The following is a 21,441-nucleotide window of genomic DNA, read 5'->3' as shown; positions in this document are numbered from 1 at the left end:
AGTTTTTAAAATTTCTACAAGGTCATATTCCCATAATAAGATTTAGAATTCCAGTCTTAATTTATGTCAATCATTTCAGGTGTCAGAAGTCGATTTGGAGATGAAAGTAGTACTTGAGTAAGTACCGTTTTGGTAATTATGTCTACACTAGTTTTCGGTGTTTTATAGCAGCGATAGAGTATATCAATGATGGCCCTTGATTTGTAAAACTACGATAGGGTGCATACATAATTTTATAAATACTGTTCCTTGATTTATATATATATATATATATATATATATATATATATATATATATATATATATATATATATATACACACTGTTCTTAGATCTGTATGAGATAAAGATAAGAAATGCTGTTCCTTCCTTGATTTGTGTAACTGTGACTATGCAAATACCTTTTCATTTGTATGATTTTGAGAATACAATTCTTCGTCATCGATTTGATTTGACAATTATGGCAAAATTAAAAATGGGATGCAATTGGAATAGTTTAAAATTTGTGTCTAGTGTAATATCTACCTTTATTCCAAAATACAAATATAACTCAAAATTCTTATTAAGTATGACGTTCTAAATCATTCAAAATCACTCCAGACAAGTCCTTCAAAATCACTGAAAATTAGTTGTTTAAATATGTGTATGAACGTATGTACGTATGTATGTATGTAAGGAGTTATGTATATGTTTATATTCGTATATACGAACGTATTCGCATTATGTATGCACGTGCGTGCAAGACAGAGAGAGAGAGAGAGAGAGAGAGAGAGAGAGAAACGGTGCGGGTGGGTGGGTGATTGGGACAAACAACATTAAAATAAATTTAGTTTACTTAGGTGCTACGTAACATTTCCGCAAGAGTTTATCAGTAAGTCCTCATACTATTGTGATTAATTTTAATTTTCACATTTAATTGCAGAAACAATCCGAAATTGAGATATACTAATGACTTATGCGAGGAAGAGAAAGCATTTCTGTGTCGTCGCAGAAAGAAAGCATTTGAGGCTATGCGTGCGATTTTGGGTGAAAAGGGACCCACATGTATAGAGGAGGTAAACCATTATCGTATTGACCCGTGTATAGCTTGCACTCATCTACGAGCACAACATTACCGTTTACCGTATCGACCCGTTTGTAACGTGCACTCAACTACGAGTGCAACATTGCCCGTATCGAACCATGTGAAGCTTGCACCTTTCTACAAGAAGGGTGGGCATAAATCTCTTCTCTAACATCCAAAAACGTGGCAACAAATCGCAGTCAATTGTTTTATTGATATCAAATAGAAAACGTGACCTTGAAATATTACCGTGGCGACGCGATACTTAGCTGTATATTAGTTGTGCACGGGCATTGACGGACCATCGTGAAATTAGTGGAATATTGGATTTCGCACATTTTAATGCTAGCATCTTCAATGATAACTGCTTCACACTTTTAATATGCGTGAGATGGAAGAAACCTAGTGAAATATGTTCTCATTTGGTTAATCAGTGACGTCATTCGCACAGTAGTGACGCCATTTTCATACTGGCTTGTTTGGAAACTCCATCCTGAACTATGGTTATTGGTGGGAAAACTCTCGCCATTTCGGTGCATGATGGATGAAGGTTACGACATTATCGTGCCTTTTCGAACCTGGTAGTGATAGTCATCCTGGTATTGGTTGTAAATATAACTTTACTTGAAATGGGCCTAGCCGGGTACCAGGAAACTAGTATTTCTGTGACAAAAACACCACTCTTCCAGAGCTTGTGAGACTGCAGACAACTATCATCTTCCAGCTTTGAAAAAAGTTTTACAAAACTTCCTAATTTTGACCTATTATTGACAGCGCCGATATAAAACGTCCAGCCTAACACAAAAGCTCGCAGTGCGTTTTCCAAACTAGCTGCCATGGGCGTGACATCACCGTCTTGCGAATGACGTTACTATCTAATCGAATTTCCGATGTTTAATGGTCCCGTTTATACATATTTTAATAATCTACTTTTGAAACTCCAGTGTTTACATATCTGTAAATTGTATTTTCGTATGTCCAGTGTCCATATTTATATGATACTGCATTAGTGTGGGAAAATATGAACGAATTTTTCTAATTTAAATACTGCACGACCTTGGTCGTGCAGTATATCTATCCGACAAAACGAGTTCATATTTTCCCATACAAATGCAGTAACCTTTTTGTTATATACTCATTTTCTTATTTTATACAAGGCTTAATTATATATAAAAATACGCTACAAGAAACAATGTAACTGAATGTATGCCGTATTCCAAACTAAATACACAAGCGCAATTTCACCATTACACAACAACAACATTATTAATGCGCACATAACTCCGCCCATATAAGTTTGAACTTAGTCGCGCGCTTGACATAAATTTCGAGAAACAAATGGCGTGTCTAGTTAAAATTTAAATTCGGAGTCATATTTTGAATGAATGTACAATGCAACAACTTTCCCATATGATCTGGAATGAATAGAGTTTGGAATGTTTTTCGATTCTACGAACTTTTGTGATTATGGACTGGATTTATATGTGACAATTCCACATGAAATACATCGGATTGAAGAAGCAAGGGAGAAGCGTGTTGACATCTGCAAACGTGTTCCTGTTTCTGTCACTGAATTTTTGAAATCATAATGTTGGAAAAATATGACGTATTGCAACTGTATTTATCAAAATGACGCTATGGAATTTAATGCTTATTTCATTTTGAGTGCAGCAAGGAGGATGCAATTGAATTTGGAATATATTCAAAATTACTTGAAAAATGTCGAGATGAGTAATCAGTAATAAGAACCTATGCCATGACTGAAGTAATTCTGATCAGCAGATCTAAGAAAGCACATTCTGAGGAAATTCAGGATGTAACAGTGTAAGTATATTTTTTGCCATTCTTATAACCAGCTAAAGAAGACAAGATTATGCATTTTCTCTGTCTCGCGTCTATTGTATATCTAGCCTAAATCCGAAACATTGCACCAAAATTGTTAACGCGGAATGTGCCAAAGCAGTTGGTATGCGGCAGTCCACGAAACATCTGATTTACTTCATTCTGAAACAAATTTCATCAACCAAAACGCAAAGCGCCTACTACGCGAGTGTTCATGATTTGTTTACAAATCCAAAGTGCTGACCTCTGCGTCCATTGTTTGTTTACAATAGAAAGTAGTTCCTTTATGCACGTGAATGCAATATGAAGGTGTGCAATATCGTAAAATACTAAACGATTCTGATAATGTAAATTGAACGGAGAAAAAAATTAGCAAATAATAAACTTGGATATTGGGGTTTTGAATGCCCAATGTTCTTATTTGTGTACATTTGATTTTTCGTATGTCCAGTGTCCTAATGCTTGGATAGTGGGGTTTCGAATGTCACAAAAGTGTGCGGGGTTAGTCTGTTGATCATCAATGTTATATTGTGAGAAGTATAATTGATATACTTGGAGAGAAAAAAAAAGGGAATAACAGAAACATTTTCATTTGGCTAAGTGTTTGGGAGAAATGAAACTTCAAAGAATCTAATACTAAATAAAATAAATAAACACTGTTAAATTAGTCTGGGTAAAACAAAAATCAAAAGTCAAAGAAGAATATCTTTGGCGAAATGAATTTTATTTATGCTCATTGCCAGGCTATACCTAAATTTAGATGTTAACGATTTGAATATATAATTTTGAAACATGTGAAGATATAAATATGGATACAAATATATATGCTTTTTTAAAAATGGTGGCTATCGTATTATTATGAATGGAATCCCCACAACATGACTAATTGTAAAATTATCATAGTTAAACTTATTTAAGTTTATCGACCACATTAAACTTATCTACCATATTAAAAATGTATCGACGATATATAAGTTTATCGACTATATTTAAGTAAAGGCTTATCGATCACATTTAACTTATCGTCCACATTAAACCTAATGACCAGATTAAAGTTTATCGACCATATTTATGGGTTACTGCACTTGTATGGGAAAATATGAACGAGTTTTTTGGATGGAAATACTGTACGACCTTAGGAGTGAAGTATATCCATCCGACAAAACGAGTTCATATTTTCCCATACAAATGCAGTAACCATTTTATTAAATGCTCATGTTCTGATTCTACCTAACGCCTAATTATATTAACAAAATACACTACGAGAAACAAAGTAACTTAATGTCAACCGTAGTCCAAACTAAATACACAAGCGCAGATTCATCATTACACAACAACAACAGTATTACTGCGCACATAACTCAGCCCAGATAAATTTGAACTAAGTTGCGCGCTCGACATAACTTTGAATATCAACGCGCCATTCTTACACTCCTTGTTGAGAAGTACAGTCAGTTATAGCAATGGCGCGTACAAAGCAAAGAGGATTTTGATACTGTGGTGGAAAAATGGTTGTATATTTGATAACTAATATTTAGTAGAATTTATCCATAACATATTAACTCAACCGATACTACTCCAGGCAAATAATCCCGGCTGGGATTCGCTTGAAGTAACAGCGAGTGAGTGTTATTCACCATATATACGTGAAAACGTTTTATATGTTCCTTAGGAAGTCTTGTACATTTATGGATTTAAACTAATAGTACTTAGTGATAAAGTAAATAACAAATCAAAATTACCCAAAAGTAGGAAGGATTGACTGCCTAGAATTAGAAATAAATTGATCTCCAAAGTGCAAGGATAGGAAATAGTAGATTGAGACCTGCAGCATTGGATCATATCCCTACAAAAGACGGAATGAATCTAAGAGCGGAAGATGTACAAGGAGGGCCCGGGGGGTCCAGAATAAAAAAGTACTTCCGAACAATCGTAGAAGAGACAAGAATGGTGGTGAACCACCCTGATGGCTGCCAAACCAAGCCAAAATGTGTCCATTGTTTGTTTACAATAGAAAGTAGTTCATTTCTACACGTGAATGCAATATAAAGGTGTGCAATATCGTAAGAAACTGAACGATTCTGACAATGTAAAGTTAACGTTGAAATAAATGAGCATATTAAAATAAAGGTTATCGACCATATTAAGGCTTATTAACCAGGTTAAACTTATTTGAACATAATGAAGATTATCGACCGTATTAAAACTTATCGACCACATTAAACTTGCCGGTAATATTTGACTTAGTGGCTATATTAAAGCTTATCGACCATATTAATGGTTATCGACCCTATTAAACATTTCAACCATATTAATGCTTTTCGACTATATTAAAGGTTATCGACCATATTACAAATTCATGATATAAATATGACTGACTTAAGAAAGAAAGATAAGGCAATCAAAACTCTAGGTAGGACATTCAGATAAATAGTCACATTAATACACGTAATTATAGCATGATAAACAATGTTGAACAAATTTTATGTCTAAGACTTATATATATATATATATATATATATATATATATATATATATATATATATATATATATATAAACACTTATGCCAGGCTTAGATATTTATAAACACATACGCCAGACATAGATATTTATAAACATATATACCAGATTTAGATATTTATACATACAGTATACTTACATACTGGTAGGTACCAACTGTCAGTGTGATTGGATCTGGTGGAGGTTTCCGGGCCATGGTTGGACTACATGGAGTGACAAAAGCCCTGGTCGATTCCGGAATTCTACAGTGCACTACCTATCTAGGCGGACTATCGGGATCTTCTTGGTAGGTTTCTAAGGTGTATTTAACAATTTCAGCGATGTATTGCTCCCCTCGTGTCACCCTCGTCCTCCACCGTCCCACTCTATCTCACCATATGACATTAAATTACCCCGTGTTACATCGCCTCATTGCCTCTCCAAATTTTGTCTGGTTCGTCGCTCGAATTAGAAGATAGCCATGTCATTACTAACTGATTTGGCTTCTTTGCGTAAGTGAAAGGTTGATCAAGCCAATTTGTGCTCTGAATAATATGTGGCACACTTGGCAGGAGATGCTGACTGCGTTTGCTTGATCATTTGAGGACGCGCTGCTGGTCTAAGGTTTCCGCTGCTCGCGCTTCTGCTCTGTTCAAAATCTGTAGCTCCAGCACGGATGCGAATCAGCCAGGTGGGGCGATCCTGTGTGCGATCTTCCTAAGACTCAGGGTCAATGTTGATGTGCTTCAGGGATGATATGATAGAGACTTTGAAGCATTTCTACTACTGACAACACTTATATCGCTTTCCCTCCTTTAGGAGAAGATCAACCTATGTTGTTGCTAGTCCGATATCCTGGTAACGTGGCTTGCCCATCTCAACTGTGATTTCATCAGCAGAGTGTGGACGTCTGCCCATGTAATAACCTCAGTATCTGTGACCCTGCCTGCCATCTTATCGTCATCAGTTTCCTGTGGCAGCCCATGTGGAAATGGTTGATTTTCTTGGAATAGCGTCTGTACACTGTCGAGTTTTTCCAAGCAAACAGCTGGGTAGTCAAAACAGAGGCTTTGTACACAGTAAGTTTTGTTTTAGACTGATCCCGTTGCGTTCCAACACGTTTGCACGTTGTCTGCCAAATTTAGCGGCGCGGTTCCAATTGTTTACCGCATTAATAGCATGGGGATAAAACATAAAAAGTGTGTGCCAAACAATGGAAGGTACGACTAATACACATAACAGTTATGTTCAAATTGTTGGAAACTCCAGAAAGAATTGTCATGTCTATTTTGAAGATAATAATATATTTATAAACAGCAAATGTTGTGACTGCGTCATAGAAATTAACAAGATTTTTGACGATTTAAAATGCATTCTTTCCATGTATGAATGATTCGTGTTTCATGGTACATCAGCACACGAAAGGCGAATATCGTGCCAAGCAATTGAATACAAAAAACAGAAGATTATATTCGAGGTTCGACATAAAAAATCGGTATAGCTAAAATGATATTATCGTCAACATAATGTGCTTGTAACATTAATGTATTCATACAGTACTGAATGATTATAAAAATGATGAATTCGTAAGAATCAAACAAAGATATAAGTTTTAATGATAGTAAGCAATCTATTAAATAATAATAATAATAATAATAATAATAATAATAATAATAATAATAATAATAATAATAAATGATGATGATAATGATAAAAATAATATTAAGTATCTTGCCCAGACACACATACAGCGGCGGACCTGGCATGGTCTTGACAGAAATCAAACCCGCAACATTCCAGTAGCGAGTTCGGCACGCTGCCTATCGAACCGCCACTATCCCTACCATAAAACCGCAGTTTGAAACAATGAACAACATGACCTTCATTTCTATTTTATGTTGGTCTTGCTGGAGTGAAAAGTAGATGTTGGGCAATTTGTTGTTGTTTTTGTTGTTAGCGGGTTTAGAGCCATTTTTCAGCACAAGATAGGCTATACATGGCGGCCAGTATCATTGGTAGAGAAAGAACCCGGGAAAACCCTCGGAAAGAACCACCGACCCACGAGAAGCTACCACCAAGCTTGCTCACGCACTCACGATGGCCGAGCCCGAGACTCGAACCCACACAGGCATGGGTGAAACGGCAGTGATCCGTAACGGTGAGCGCTTTAGACCACTCGGCCACCCGTGGCGCGCAGTTGTTGGGTATTGTCATTTGCGAAACGATTAACAAGGATATTATGAAGTGTGTTTGTTTGATAAAATATGTTTGATAAATTCTTAGGAATAGTTATATACATAAATATGGTTGGAAATTGTATACACTCGGTTAAGTGGCAATAGCGTCAGTTAACGTGTCGGACAAGCAACCAAACGAGTACAGGTTCGAATCCTACTATTGGATCTATCCTCGTTATTTGCATTGGCGTAGTCCTGGGTAAGGCACCTTGCTGTGATTGCCATGGCGTTATATAACAGTAATACGTTGAAGTACCTTAAAACACACATAACACAAATATACTCGATCTTTTAAATTGTTTGCCTTCAAGGTACATTTCTACACTTTACTCTCACCCTGACTGGCCCAAAATGCACCCGGGAGACATGCAAGAGGAGTTGAAGAACAACATTAGTGCCACTCCCTTATGGCAGCGGACACCCCAAGCTATTTACCGTTACCTGGATAGAATATTATTGAAAAGGAGAAGTGGCCAACCAGTCGGTTTAGCAGACGTTTGGGGATACATAATTGGGGATATGCTCTTAAATGGGGTAAGTTTATTTATTTATTTATTTATTTATTTATTTATTTATTTATTTATTCCTCTGGCCACAGAGGTCTATGGGAGCTGTATTTCACTTTTTATATATGTTTACTTCTTCCAACTGCCGTGATAATTATATCTTTTGCAAGTCTTATGAATGAGTGTTTAGTCATTTATTTCCAAAAAGAACTGGAGGCAGTTTTTGTACTGACGGAATAAAGCCTGTGTTCAGGGTTCAAGTCCCAAACTGAGTTTAAATAATTTTATTTTACCCAGTTTAAAAAATGAATATGGCAATAACTTTTCTATGTCCATCCGTGCGTGCGTAGCTGCTCTCCACATAAGAGTATACGATGTACAGTATACGTCTGTGCTATTTATCATTGTATTTTAAGTGTAATCTTGAATCTTGATCCAATGGCAACTCGTGACTGCTTTTCAAATTGGATCCTGTTCATAACAAGTTGACCTATATGTATTTAATAATATTCTTAATTTGGAAATTTTCACATTCAAATTGTTGCATATACAACATAACGTATTTCAAGCACGCCTTAACTCGTTATATATTTGAAAATTACTTATGGAGAGGCAAATGAAAACAAGACATAATCTTAAACACGTCTAAGGTTTGAAGGTATTAAAGGAAGCTATTATACCTATCATGTAAGTTAGTGCTTGCAAATCACCTGGTAATTTACCAAGGAATAAATCAGGCACTAGATGTCATTCTATAGTGACTTTGTACATGAAAATTTCTTCGCAGAGACTGGATTCTAAACTTTCCGACCAGAGGGAGAAAGTTGCGGATGGGGGAGTTCCATTGCCTCTTCTGACATGCGTTCACGTGAAGAAGGATCGTTCAGCTAGAAGTTTTCAGGGTAGATAACTTTGTTCCTGTTTAAACTTCGTTCATGTTTTCAGGTACTGCTGTCGTAATTTGATTACTTACTACGTACTATTAACATGCCTGACAGTTAAAGCCAACATTTGTTAATTTCAAGAGAAAAATGAATATTAAAATACGCCCTAAGTCGAAAAGCATATTCACAAAAAGGTTCTAATCCAATCCATTTTTCCACTCTTTGCCAACTGACAACTGAATTCCCGGCTTTGTGCGGACGAATTTCATTTGACCTCTGACAGCATTAATTATTTATGAGAGAGGGAACCCGTCTGATCGGTTGCATGGGTGGCTGGGGAGCCCAGCCTTTCATACAAGCTGATGGCACTGATTTGATAGAAATCCACTTAATGCAAATTTAACAATTAAATACAAATCTGATAGATTTCTCCTCTGCAGAAGTTATGTGTCAAACATGTCATGAAGTGTCAACATGTCATGAAGTGTCAGTATGTCATGAAGTGTCAAACGTGCCATAAAGTGTCAACATGTCATGAAGTGTCAGACGTGAGCTTGTGATGAATATATTACCATTACAATCTGTTGGATTTGAATTAGAAGTGAAGTAGGAGTGAATTAGAAGTGAATTAGAAGTGAAGCAAAAGTGAATTAGAGGTGCTAGTTCTGAAGGAAGATTATACCCGGCGTAAAAGGACTCAGATTCAATTCAGAGTGGCGATGAGACCTGTTGGAATTTTTTCCATTTAGGAAGAATATCTGCCTTTAGGCATATTGTTCAGATATGTATTTCCATATTTAGGCCTTATTAATTTTTTTTATCTTTTTCCTTTTCCAGAGTGGGTTGAGTTTTCTCCATTCGAAATTGGAGTTCCTAAGTATGGGATTTTCATGAAAACGGAACTCTTTGGCAGCGAATTCTTTATGGGGAATCTGTGCAATCAACACGAGGAACCTCCCTTTCATTTTCTTCTAGGTGAGATGCGTTTATCTGGTCCCAAAATTACAATACTTACACTCTAACTCAGACCCAACTCAGAAAGAGAAATGTGATTGGAAAATTTCATATCAGATTCCTGATTGGATAATGTGATATCACCGATGAACCATACTCTGATTGGAGACAATAATTTCATCGACTAAATCAGATGTCTGATTGGAGAACGTCATATCACCGTCCAGTCAGACCTGTGAATAGAGAAAGTCATGTCACCAACCTTACAGACGCCTGAACGACGAACGTCATATTCGCGGCCAGTCAGACTTTTGACTCGAGAAAGTATTGTATCACTCGACAATTGGACATATGATTGGAGAACGTCATGTATAAAAAAAAATCGTCACAATCATTCCCCTAATTTTCAAATAATATTCGGCAGGTGATATGACATACTAATTTCATTTGGTCAAAAGAAGCAAACTTTACTCAAAAGTTATTCATCATTTCAACTAAACAGTGCTATCTTAACATTCGATCAAATGAATGTTTTCTTAACTTAATATTTCGATTAAAATATTTTAATGTTGCAAGTGATAAATATTATCGTAATTTAATATTTCGAGTAAAAATGTTATCTTAACCTAACCTGATACATGATATATTAACTTAATAATTTGAGTAAAAAGCATTACTCTATGATTGAAAATCTCACTCAGAATCGACACTTGTAACCTTTTTTTCCAGTAAAAAATATATTTGTGTATGGTTTGGAATCGAGCAATGTATTTGCCTAGTTTTTATATTTTGGTATAATATGCACCATTAACATATTGTTAGCTATAACATGACGAGAAAAGGGGGCTTAGTGTCTTTCCCATGTAGACACTTGAGTAGCCGACATGGACTGGCCTGTTCGGACATAAAACTCACGACACAAGTCTAATCGACATAGACTGGCCTGATGGGGCATAAAACTCGCGACACAAGTCTAATCGACATGGACTGGCCTAATCGGGCATAAAACTCGCGACACAAGTCTAATCGACATGGACTGGCCTGATCGGGCATAAAACTCGCGACACAAGTCTAATGCTCTACTCTATATGTAACAGGTTTATTTGATATTTTGCTAATATAACCTTGTCTTGTAGATCTCAATGTCGCATTGACGGAGCTTTGATTAATATCGACATACTTTTGAGTATCAATGTGTCTTTTCCTTTAAATTACTTTGATGTATTTTAGGTCAGTTCTAGAAAATTTCAATGTTAGGAACGGAGAACATGCTGGAAACACTTTATATTTATGTCAATCACTTGCCAAAATATCACATTTTTAATTTAATTGACAGAATATTGGATAAATGATCTTCGTTGTTACCGTAGCGATGCGTCTACTGTTATGGTATGGGCGGAAACTACTGCTGCTGATGCAGCTGCTGCTACTACTACTGCTATGCGTGAAGTACTAATATTCGGCTTGTATAGGTTTACTTTAAAGTTAGAGTTTCGTGACGTGTGATCAGCGTGTGAGTAGAAGTAATATGGTTGAAGTATTAAGAGACATTCAGCTGAGGACGACTATTGTCTTGAGGTCCTTAGAAACAGGGATAACAATGGGCTAGACATCAAGACAGATTCACACAGGTGTTTAATTCGCTCGGTAGTGAGACACCTTGCATGAAACAACAACAGGATCAGCAGCAACAGCAGCAGCAGCAATACTACTACTACTATTACTACTACTAATAATAATATTAATAATAATGATAATAATAATGCATTTGAAAACTCTCCATTAATGATATGATGCATTATTCTTTCAAAAACTAAACCAAGTATTTAGTTATTTAATTCCATAATGTTAAAATATATAAGGGTTTAATGCAATATGAAGTTGAAGTCATGAATAGAACCCAGGAATTGTTTTTTTCTTCTCGATTCCTGGGTTCATGTGCTTGTTTAGGCATGTGTTTATAGTTTTCTTTCCCGTGTTTATGTTTATCACGTTTTGATTGTTATCAGGTATATGGGGAAGTGCATTTAGCATCCTTTTCAAAAGGCTCGTGTTGAACAACAGACGTTCGGATCCAGTGGAAAAGATCCGCGAGGAGCTTTGTATGTATTTGGTTTTATTGTATGGACATATATATTATACATGAAAAATACTATTTTCAGAATGTCTATATATGCATTTCAAAATTGATTCGTTTCTCATTATATACCTACTCGTGCCAAGATTTTTATCCACTGGAGACATTACATTATATATGATGTAGGATGATAAGACGTGTAATATATTTATGTATTAAATTTGGGTAATATATTTATGTATTAAATTTTTCAACTAGCTTTTTCAAAACATTAAGCTTGTCGACACGATAGAAGCTGACACAAATTCTACTTGGAGTCATGTGGTCCTAAGGATAAGAAAGTATTGTTGTATAACATCCTAGGTCTATAACATAAGGACGATATTTCACGATTTATAGAAGTATGTCACAAGCCTTAAATATAAATCCATGGTTGGGAATGATCCATATATTTATGCAAAGAAGACTACAAGTTTCAAACAGTCGTGTGATATGACTGCAGTTCAGTAAATATTCAAACCTTAAATATGTATTATGACAATTGATAATACTTACAGTTGATTAAACTAGTCTACCTCCTTGCCCTCCCCCCAAATTAAAAAAAAAATGAATAAATAAAATGTACCAATCTGCCATTTCCAAGATACTGCTATTAACCTTAAAAACAATTCTTCAGAAAAATGCATTGATTAAAAGGGTTATAGTAATTATTGGCCGGTGTATTTGGTGGGAAATATAGAAGAGTGTTTTTGCATTATCCTGGACAATGTTAGTCATACAATATTGCTAAGAATAAACGTCTTCATATTTTCCCATGCATATGTAGTAACCTGTTATCATATATTCATTTTGCTTTTCTAACGAAGGCTCAATGATAAAAGGAACAAACTAAAAGAGACAAATGGACTGAATCCCTGCTGAATTCCAGAGTAAATAACAAAACACTGAGTTCGACAAATACACAATGACATTTGAACTTGGTCTTATTGTGTGCTCAGTTATTCGTTTCAAAAATGAAAACAAATCTGGTGTTGGTTTGCTTAAAATGGAAATTTCAGGTCATGTTAAGAATTAATGCGTCTTGAAACAATATTTACAGTAGGTCTGGAATGGAGGGATGTTTTGTTTTTCTGTCTATCCAACTAGATTCTGATTTTCCAGTTCTGATGGACTGGATTTCTTAGCTGGTCAAGTCTGTACGATGTTCGTGTGGCTGGAACGACTAGCCTTTATGCACCTGCACATATATTTTTGTTCTCTCATTGATATTTTAGAATCATAAAATAAATATTAAATTTTTTTAACTGGTAATCTCAAGAACATGCATGATTCAATATTATGTGTTAAGGAATATCAAATTCGTTTCGTTTTGGAGTGCAGCAAATACTCTTATGGAATGTGATTTCTGTTGGAAATTTAGTCCACATTACAGTCAAATTCGCGCTGCGGATCAGTTTATAAAACTAATAATTCTGATCATCAAAAATGACCCAGAAGGAATGTTTGGAGGAAATGCAAGATGCAGAAAGGTGAATACATGTATTGCTATTATTATTACCAAACATAAATTAGATGACATTTTATATCCCCTATCACTTGCATGTTATTTGTTAGAGGGACACTACTTATATGACCTGTATGACTATACTTCCAAACATGTTCTACAAAAACAACTTGTGGAAAATGGCAAAGCAGCTTGAGTGTGATAGGGCAATCAGCTTCAGAGTCAAATACGGCTTCTTCGTCGTCTTTGCTTACTAGCTCTAAGGCTCTTGATACCTACCCTTTGTAGTTGCATGTTTTTGTCGAATTTATATCAAACATTACAGTTTAAGTTGATGAACTATGGAATTGCTGGGACACTAAAAAGTGATAAAGCAACACATGCAAGTGGTGGTGGATGGAGAATCAATTGAAGTAGCCAATGTCGACTCCGGTGTATCAAGGAACCGTACTGAGACCACTCCTCTTCCCTTGCCATATTAATGATCTTCCAGAATGTGTGAAATCTCAGGTCAGGCTGTTTGCAGACAACCGTCTTCTTTACAGAACAATTGAAAACCGAAGTGACCACCAGATCCTTCAGAATGATCTCACAGCCCTGGAAAATGGGCGTATGATTTGGGTATGACTTTCAAGGCCACTAAATGCTACCTTATGTGTATGACCAGTAAAACAGCAAACTCATCTCACTTTTACAGCTTAAATAACCACATACTATAACATGCCTCTGAAAACCCCTTTCTTGGACTAACACTGTCTGAGGATTTCAAGTGGGAATCGCATATTATTAACTCGACCAAGAAGGCAAACACTACACCGGCATTTCTAAAAAGAAACCTCACACTGTCTGCAGACTTGTAGACAAACTGCCTATCTAACACTAGTCAGATCCGTCTTAGAATATGGTTGTTTGTTTTGGATCCGAACTATATTAAGGATGTTGATAGAATCGAGAGGTTTCAACGCCAGGCAGCAAGATTTATATCTGGTGACTACTAAACCAGAGAAGCAAGATGCGTAACCAAAATATTATCTGACCTGGGTCTACCAACACTCCAAGACAGACGTAGTTGGATTCGTTTGACTTATCTCTATAAAGTAGTCGAGCGGTTAGTTACGGCTCTCTCGCCAAATATATTTTTAAAACCATTAAGACAAAAACGCCAGATTAAAGCCAACATCTTTTCCAAATTTTGGAAGTATAAATATTGTGGAAAAACTAGAATCAAATAATAGTAGATGTTTTGCAGTTGAGCAATGTAGAATAGAATATTTAGAAATTCTTTCTTCGTAAGGACATTTGTCGATTGGAATCATCTGAGTGACAGTGTTGTGTGCGCGCGATCAGTGGAGAGCTTCAGGACAGCTCTTGAACAATACTACTAACTTTCTAGTTGGCTCTCTCTTCCGGTGCAAATTAATGTCGGAACTGGACCTGTACTGTACACATTCAAATGTATGACGTAACTGGCCCTGCACTGTACACATTCAGATGTATGCCGTAAATAACCCTGCACTGTACACATTCAGATTTATGGCGTAACTGGCCCTGCACTGTACACATTCAGATTATGTCGTAACTGGCCCTGTACTGTACACATTCAGATGTATGCCGTAACTGGTCCTGCACTGTGAACATTCAGATTTATGCCGTAACTGGCCCTGCACTGTACACATTCAGATGTTTGTCGCAACTGGTCCTGCACTGTACACATTCAGATGTATGTCGTAACTGACCCTACACTGTACTCATTCTGATTTATGCCGTAACTGGCCCTGCATTGTACACATTCAGATTTATGCCGTAAATTGCCCTGCACTGTATACATTCAGAGTTATGCCGTAACTGGCCCTGCACTGTACACATTCAGAATAATGCCGTAACTGGCCCTGCACTGTACACATTCAGAAATATGGCGTAACTGGCCCTGCACTGTACACATTCAAATGTATGACGTAACTGGCCTTACACTTTGCACATTTAGATTTATGCCGTAACTGGTCCTGCACTGTACACATTCAGATTCATATTGTAACTGGCCCTGGACTGTGCACATTCAGATTAATACCGTAACTGGCCTTGCATTGTACACATTTAGATTCATGCCGTAACTGGCCCTGCACTGTGCACATTCAGATTTATGCCGTAACTGGCCCTTCACCGTACACTTGCAGATTTATGCCGTAAGTGGCCATGCACTGTACACATTCAGATTAATGCCGTAACTGTCCCTCCACTGTACACATTTAGAAATATGGATTAACTAGCCCTGCACTTTGCACCTTCATATTTATGCCATAACTGACCCTGCACTGTACACATTTAAATGTATGACGTAACTGGCCCTGCACTGTGCACATTTAGATTTATGCCGTAACTGGTCCTGCACTGTACACATTCAGATTTATACTGCAACTGACCCCGCACTGTGCACATTCAGATTTATACCGTAACTGGCCCTGCATTGTACACATTTAGATTTATGCCGTAACTGGCCCTCCACTGTACACATTCAGATTTATGCCGTAACTGGCCCTGCACTGTACACTTTCAGATTTATGTCGTAACTGGCCCTGCACTGTGCACATTCAGATTTATACCGTAACTGGCCCTGCACTGTACACATTCTGATTTATGCCGTAACTGGCCCTGCACTGTACACATTCTGATTTATGTCGTAACTGGCCCTACACTGTACACATTCTGATTTATGCCGTAACTGGCCCTCCATTGTACACAATCAGATTTAGATTCAGTCCTTAAATGATTTCTAAAATGGGACGTTTCTGAGAGAGACTTGGTAACCCTTGACCTTAATATGACTTTCTGGGCTATGTTTGATAGATGCTACAGAGAACGGTTCATTGTCTGAACCATTCAAGTTGCCAACCGTTGTGAACATTATCCTACACAAGTGTTTAAATGATGATAATGACGTTTTCAATATTGCGTGCTCTCACGTTCGCTATCATTAATTTGGTTGGTACTTTACGAAACAGCAATAAAAGTAGGTTATTTTGTGCCAAGGTGATTGGAGTAACGTGCAATACCCAGCGACACACACCGGTAGCTGACCCAGATTGAGGAATGCGAATCTGCGACATTTCAGTGGTGAGATTGGTATGCTAACCACTGAACAACCGCAGCTCTCAAGCGACCGGATGCAGTACATTAAATATTCCGTTATATTTATAGCTGCTAAGGGAACCAACTTATTTAGCAGGGCTAGCACCAGTTTTGAGTCTGTGCTTTTAGCAAAGGTTGTGGTTTTGCGCGTATATGACCACATGCTAGTGGTGTAAATAGAGCCACCTTTCATATACTACTATATTTGTATACTGAATTGAAGAAACGATATAGTATAATAAAGGATGAACCTATCTTGGAACATTTCTTGAAAGATGAAACAAACGTTAGCTGTATATTGCTTGATTATATGGACCATATAAGGTGGCTCTAACGTGGCCAAGTTCTTGCTGTTTGTCTATTCGCTTAGCCCGAGAGCATCGCCAGAAGAACGCACAGTGAGCAGCAAAGTTAGGTAATCTTGCCTTGTCTTTGGGAATAGTATCTAGGTCAGTGCTCATAAAGTATATTGCGACTGACATGCCTGAAAGAGCTATACGCAACGATATCTGCATCAGAAATATAGACAGCTTCAGATAATGACTGGATGGCTACAGAGTAGGCGGAAGTAACCTTCTGTTTTTGGAATTAGGTATCCCATTGGTGGAGACGCCAGTAAGTTGCCTGATTATTGCTTAAAGCAAGTGTTATAAGGATTACAATTTCTGTCATGGCATCATATCGTTTGCTTGTCGACACATTTTTTCGAAAGTGCCAGTTAGATCAACTTGGATTCTGTTCAGAGGATGACAAAATTTTCATAACAGAATCTGCAGCAAAAACAAGAAAGATCTTATCTCATTATATATCAATGAATATTTTGTTGACTGTATTGAGTTTGCTGACTTAGCCGAATCCTTTCATTCTTTCGAAACATTACAGCTGAATTGAACACGAGTAAGTTATCCAAGACTTTCCTAACTGAATTGAACACGAGTAAGTTATCCAAGACTTGCCTAACTGCATTGAACAGGAGTACGTTATCCATGACTTGCCTAACTGAATTGAACACGAATAAGTTACCCAAGACTTGCCTAACTGAATTGACCACGAGTAAGTTATCCAAGACTTGCCTAACTGAATTGAACACGAGTAAGTATCCAAGACTTGCCTAACTGAATTGCCACCGCATTTGATGATATAAGAAGGGAACTGAGCAATCGGATTCAGTCAGAATTTGGATTTATTCTCATTATTTGTGTTTCTGTTGTAAGTCTGCAAACGTATGTTACGTTGTACATGGATATTAATCGAGAGGAAAGCATTTTTGATTCAGTGTTCAGTAGTAGTAGAAAGTGTTCATTATTTAGACTATACTATTATTCCGGAAACTGTTGTGAATTATTAAAAAAGAGTTCTATACGACACCATCTTGAAAATATGAATTTCTTGGCGGACCAAGACATTTTCCGTAATTGAAATTTATACGAAATGTTTCAATCTTTTGGACTTTCATAGAAGTATATCGGGATTATTTTGGTTCTCTCCATAATATTGTAAGCTCCTCTCACATCGTCATTTTTAACTTTGAGATATAAATTGTTTGTTAAATTTTACAAAGCTTTTGGTCTGTGTCTTTCTATTACTTAGCTTGTCAACATATAGTCGCATCAAACGGCCGCATACACCTTTAGCGTCGTACCAAACGGCCGCATACAACCTTAGCGTTGTACCAAACGGCCACATAGTACCACATTTGCAACGCTAACACGAAATATCCGTTGGATATAATTTAGAAGACATTTGCTGGATGTTGGAAGAAATAAAATAGTTGATTGCACATACAGGCGTACCAAGCGTGGTCTTAACATAGTTCATCAGATGTCAACAGGACACCTTGCTCACTGATTTTTACGCTGGTAGAGGAAGATTACAATAAAGGTGCCAGCAATAAGTCGGTGTATGCTTCTCTCAAGACAATTATACATCAGACCAAATATCCATTCAGGCAGCATTTATGTCTCGCCGTCGTTTACTAGCCGCCGTTGATTTAAACATCAGTGCCAACACTTTTATTTTGACAACTGTGATACTGATATCTTGTATGCATAATTGTTTTCATATGTCCCAAAGCACATAGGCCTTAGCTCTACAACGACTTTTTTCTGCTATGCGGAATTCTTTAAATTAGAACCGCCATTTACAATGAAAAGCCATGGGAGCAGGCCCTAGCCTGGATGCTTCTGGAGGCAATCATCTGTCAATAAAACCTTCAGCACTACAACTGTCATCTGGTAGAGACAAACGTATGGTGACAAACGCCAACATGTAAGAAAAAATTGCAGCTGGCAAATGCATCATTCTTAATTTGTCTGAAGAAAACAATCCTGCGTCAGACCGCTATTACCACTACGTGCTGATTGTCGTGTAGGCGCATGGTTGTCTGGGATACTTGGTAAGCGTTGTGGCCGTAGAGTAGTTGAAACATCACGTGAGGTCTCCATCTTCCTGGAACACAACGCCTATAAATAATTGAAATATTAAAAAAGCACTCAGTAAAATAAAGTCATTTCGCAGTGTCTCTTTCAAGGAGATGCTGCCCAAACAAATGATACATGATGAGTGCTGCGCCATCAACATAAAACATTATTTTGATTGCTCTTTGACATATTTTGTTGCGATTGTTAACAACCCAGATAATAGTGATACAGAATATTTTGATTAATTTGTCTCCTTCCATCTGATGCTGTTAGAATTATATTTCAGGCTACAAGCAAAGTTGTTTGTATTATTCATCTCAACTTTAGCATACGGATAACGAAGCGTGTGGTCCTTATTGCATCTATGTTATTAGATTATGATGCCAAGGAAAATCCGCCTTGGCCTAATACTTAAATTCAGAAATGCGTCAACTTGTCCCATGACAAGTTATTATTGCGTACTTAGCAGACAATAAAATAATTGATAACCAATAAGTTACGTCTCAAATGCAAATATGATTACATCTTCCTCTCGCTTGTTATGCAAGACAAACATTTGGTATGACATTTACTATGAGACTGTCCAAAAAGAAAACAAGCCAAAGAACAATGTGATAAACTTATGCTTGATGACCAAGCCAGAATAAAACCAGCTGAAACGAGAGAGCGCACAGACAAATAATTTGTTATAGGCGCTGTCGGACTCAAATATAAGTTTAGCATAGGAACGGTCAAATCAAGAAAAGCAAAAAAAGCAAATCAAAAAGAAAACTCTGTGCTGAATAATTTTTGACGTGTTCAGTACGTATACGTGGATATTGCCATTAAAACTTAAAATAGCGAATCTTTTATAGAAGCATTTGATTACTGTCACGTACTCAAGCAAAGCTTTGGGTAGATCACAGCGGCGAATTTATAATGACACGTTTGAGACGTGGCTTGAGATAAACGGAATCAATAAGTATTCTACATTTAACGAGGGCAAGACAGTTATCGTTGAAAGATTTAATAGGATGTTGACGAATAGTATGTGAAAACATATAACAAAAGAATAAAACAAAAAAAAACAGATTTAACTGCAGTCGCTAGTTGATAAATGCAATAAAACAAACTACAGGAGCAATAGTATAACGCCAGGGTAAGTTAGCAATAAAGATATCCACAACCTAGCAAATAAATTATTTTTCAGACGAAATTATAATTTGGGCGTTCGAGTTAGACTTACCAGAACAAGGAAAGGTCTGAGAAAGGTCATACGGTAAACTGGACCAGAGAATTGTTTGTTGCATCATAAATAGTAAAGATATTTCCGTACAAGATAGCATACGTTAGTGGCGAACCTATATCGGGATTATTTTATGGGAATGGTCGAGGAAATGGAAGAACAAGAAAGAAACACTCGACCATTGAAGGAAAAAGGATTACTAATATTAGAGCTTGCAAGGGCATTGTACACTCTTTTAATATATAGTAAAGGTATAGGTACTAAATAATTGAAAAATTATTATCGAAATGATGCTCTTTTGCAGATTAATTTATTTAACATGCTGCATGGTTTATATGTCAGATGAACAACTGGATGAGGAGCAGTGGAACGAGGACTGCGACGATGCTAACAGCGAAGATGGGAATCCGCCTGCGCCGTTGGATGGGTCGGACGTAGCTTCCGGAGTCACAAACGTCTTTAATACCGCTGACAGCGCAGCTTGCGAAGATTGTGTAGACGGTCCTGCGGCAGTAACATCAAGACACAAAACCCAAGACAAAGGATTCTGGCATAAGTTTATGAAGGGCCTGTTTGTGAAGTTAGTATGACTTATAAACGTTTGTTTGATTCATAAGACCGTTGTTTAATAGAATATGTGTTTTATTTGATATAACATTTCGTAACCTCTGGTAATATTAGCTTTACTTGTTATGGACTCGGTATCGTTATGTGCTAACGAAACATATAACGATTGCTTCCTAAGTTTGACCCTACATAGTATGTTCAACGATACGTTCATGTCAGTTCTATATGGCTGTAACGAAACCAAAACGCTAAGTGTAAAGAAAAAAGCTGCAATTTGTCATGTGAAACTATATTGACCTGTTATCGTGCCTACAGACCACTAGTCCACATCTTATGTAAAACCACACTGACCAGACATGCTGCGTACAGACCTATGGCTCCCGAAATTGATATGATATTTACTGACAGATCTTTGATCCCAGACATTGACATGATATGCTACCCGCTTACCTTTGGTCCCCGATATTGGCCCGATATGTTACCAATAGATCTTTGGTCCCCGATATTGGCCTGATACGTTACCGATAGATCTTTGGT

General features: G+C 37.0%; 1 protein-coding gene across 2 annotated transcripts in view; it reads left to right on the top strand.

The window, feature by feature from the left end:
- LOC149800165 (cytosolic phospholipase A2-like) overlaps positions 1-21,441 on the top strand; it is a 64,206-nt gene that overhangs the window by 34,206 nt on the left and 8,559 nt on the right. For both annotated transcript variants that reach the window (XR_016421337.1, XM_089959771.1), the window contains exons 6-13: positions 80-117; positions 922-1,054; positions 5,575-5,711; positions 7,953-8,175; positions 8,935-9,049; positions 9,869-10,006; positions 11,995-12,087; positions 20,680-20,917. Coding sequence is in view for 1 of the 2 variants with exons in the window: in XM_089959771.1 (XP_089815897.1) it covers positions 80-117; positions 922-1,054; positions 5,575-5,711; positions 7,953-8,175; positions 8,935-9,049; positions 9,869-10,006; positions 11,995-12,087; positions 20,680-20,917 (1,115 nt within the window). In the remaining variant the exon portion in view is untranslated. The remainder of the gene's footprint in view (positions 1-79; positions 118-921; positions 1,055-5,574; positions 5,712-7,952; positions 8,176-8,934; positions 9,050-9,868; positions 10,007-11,994; positions 12,088-20,679; positions 20,918-21,441) is intronic.

Source organism: Sinohyriopsis cumingii, chromosome 5 (genome assembly GCF_028554795.1).
Source record: "Sinohyriopsis cumingii isolate HCF-2022 chromosome 5, ASM2855479v2, whole genome shotgun sequence".
In the NCBI taxonomy this organism is placed as follows: Eukaryota; Metazoa; Mollusca; class Bivalvia; order Unionida; family Unionidae; genus Sinohyriopsis; species Sinohyriopsis cumingii.
The sequence above is the reverse complement of the archived record's forward strand: the minus strand, read 5'-3'. Positions and strand labels throughout refer to the sequence as shown.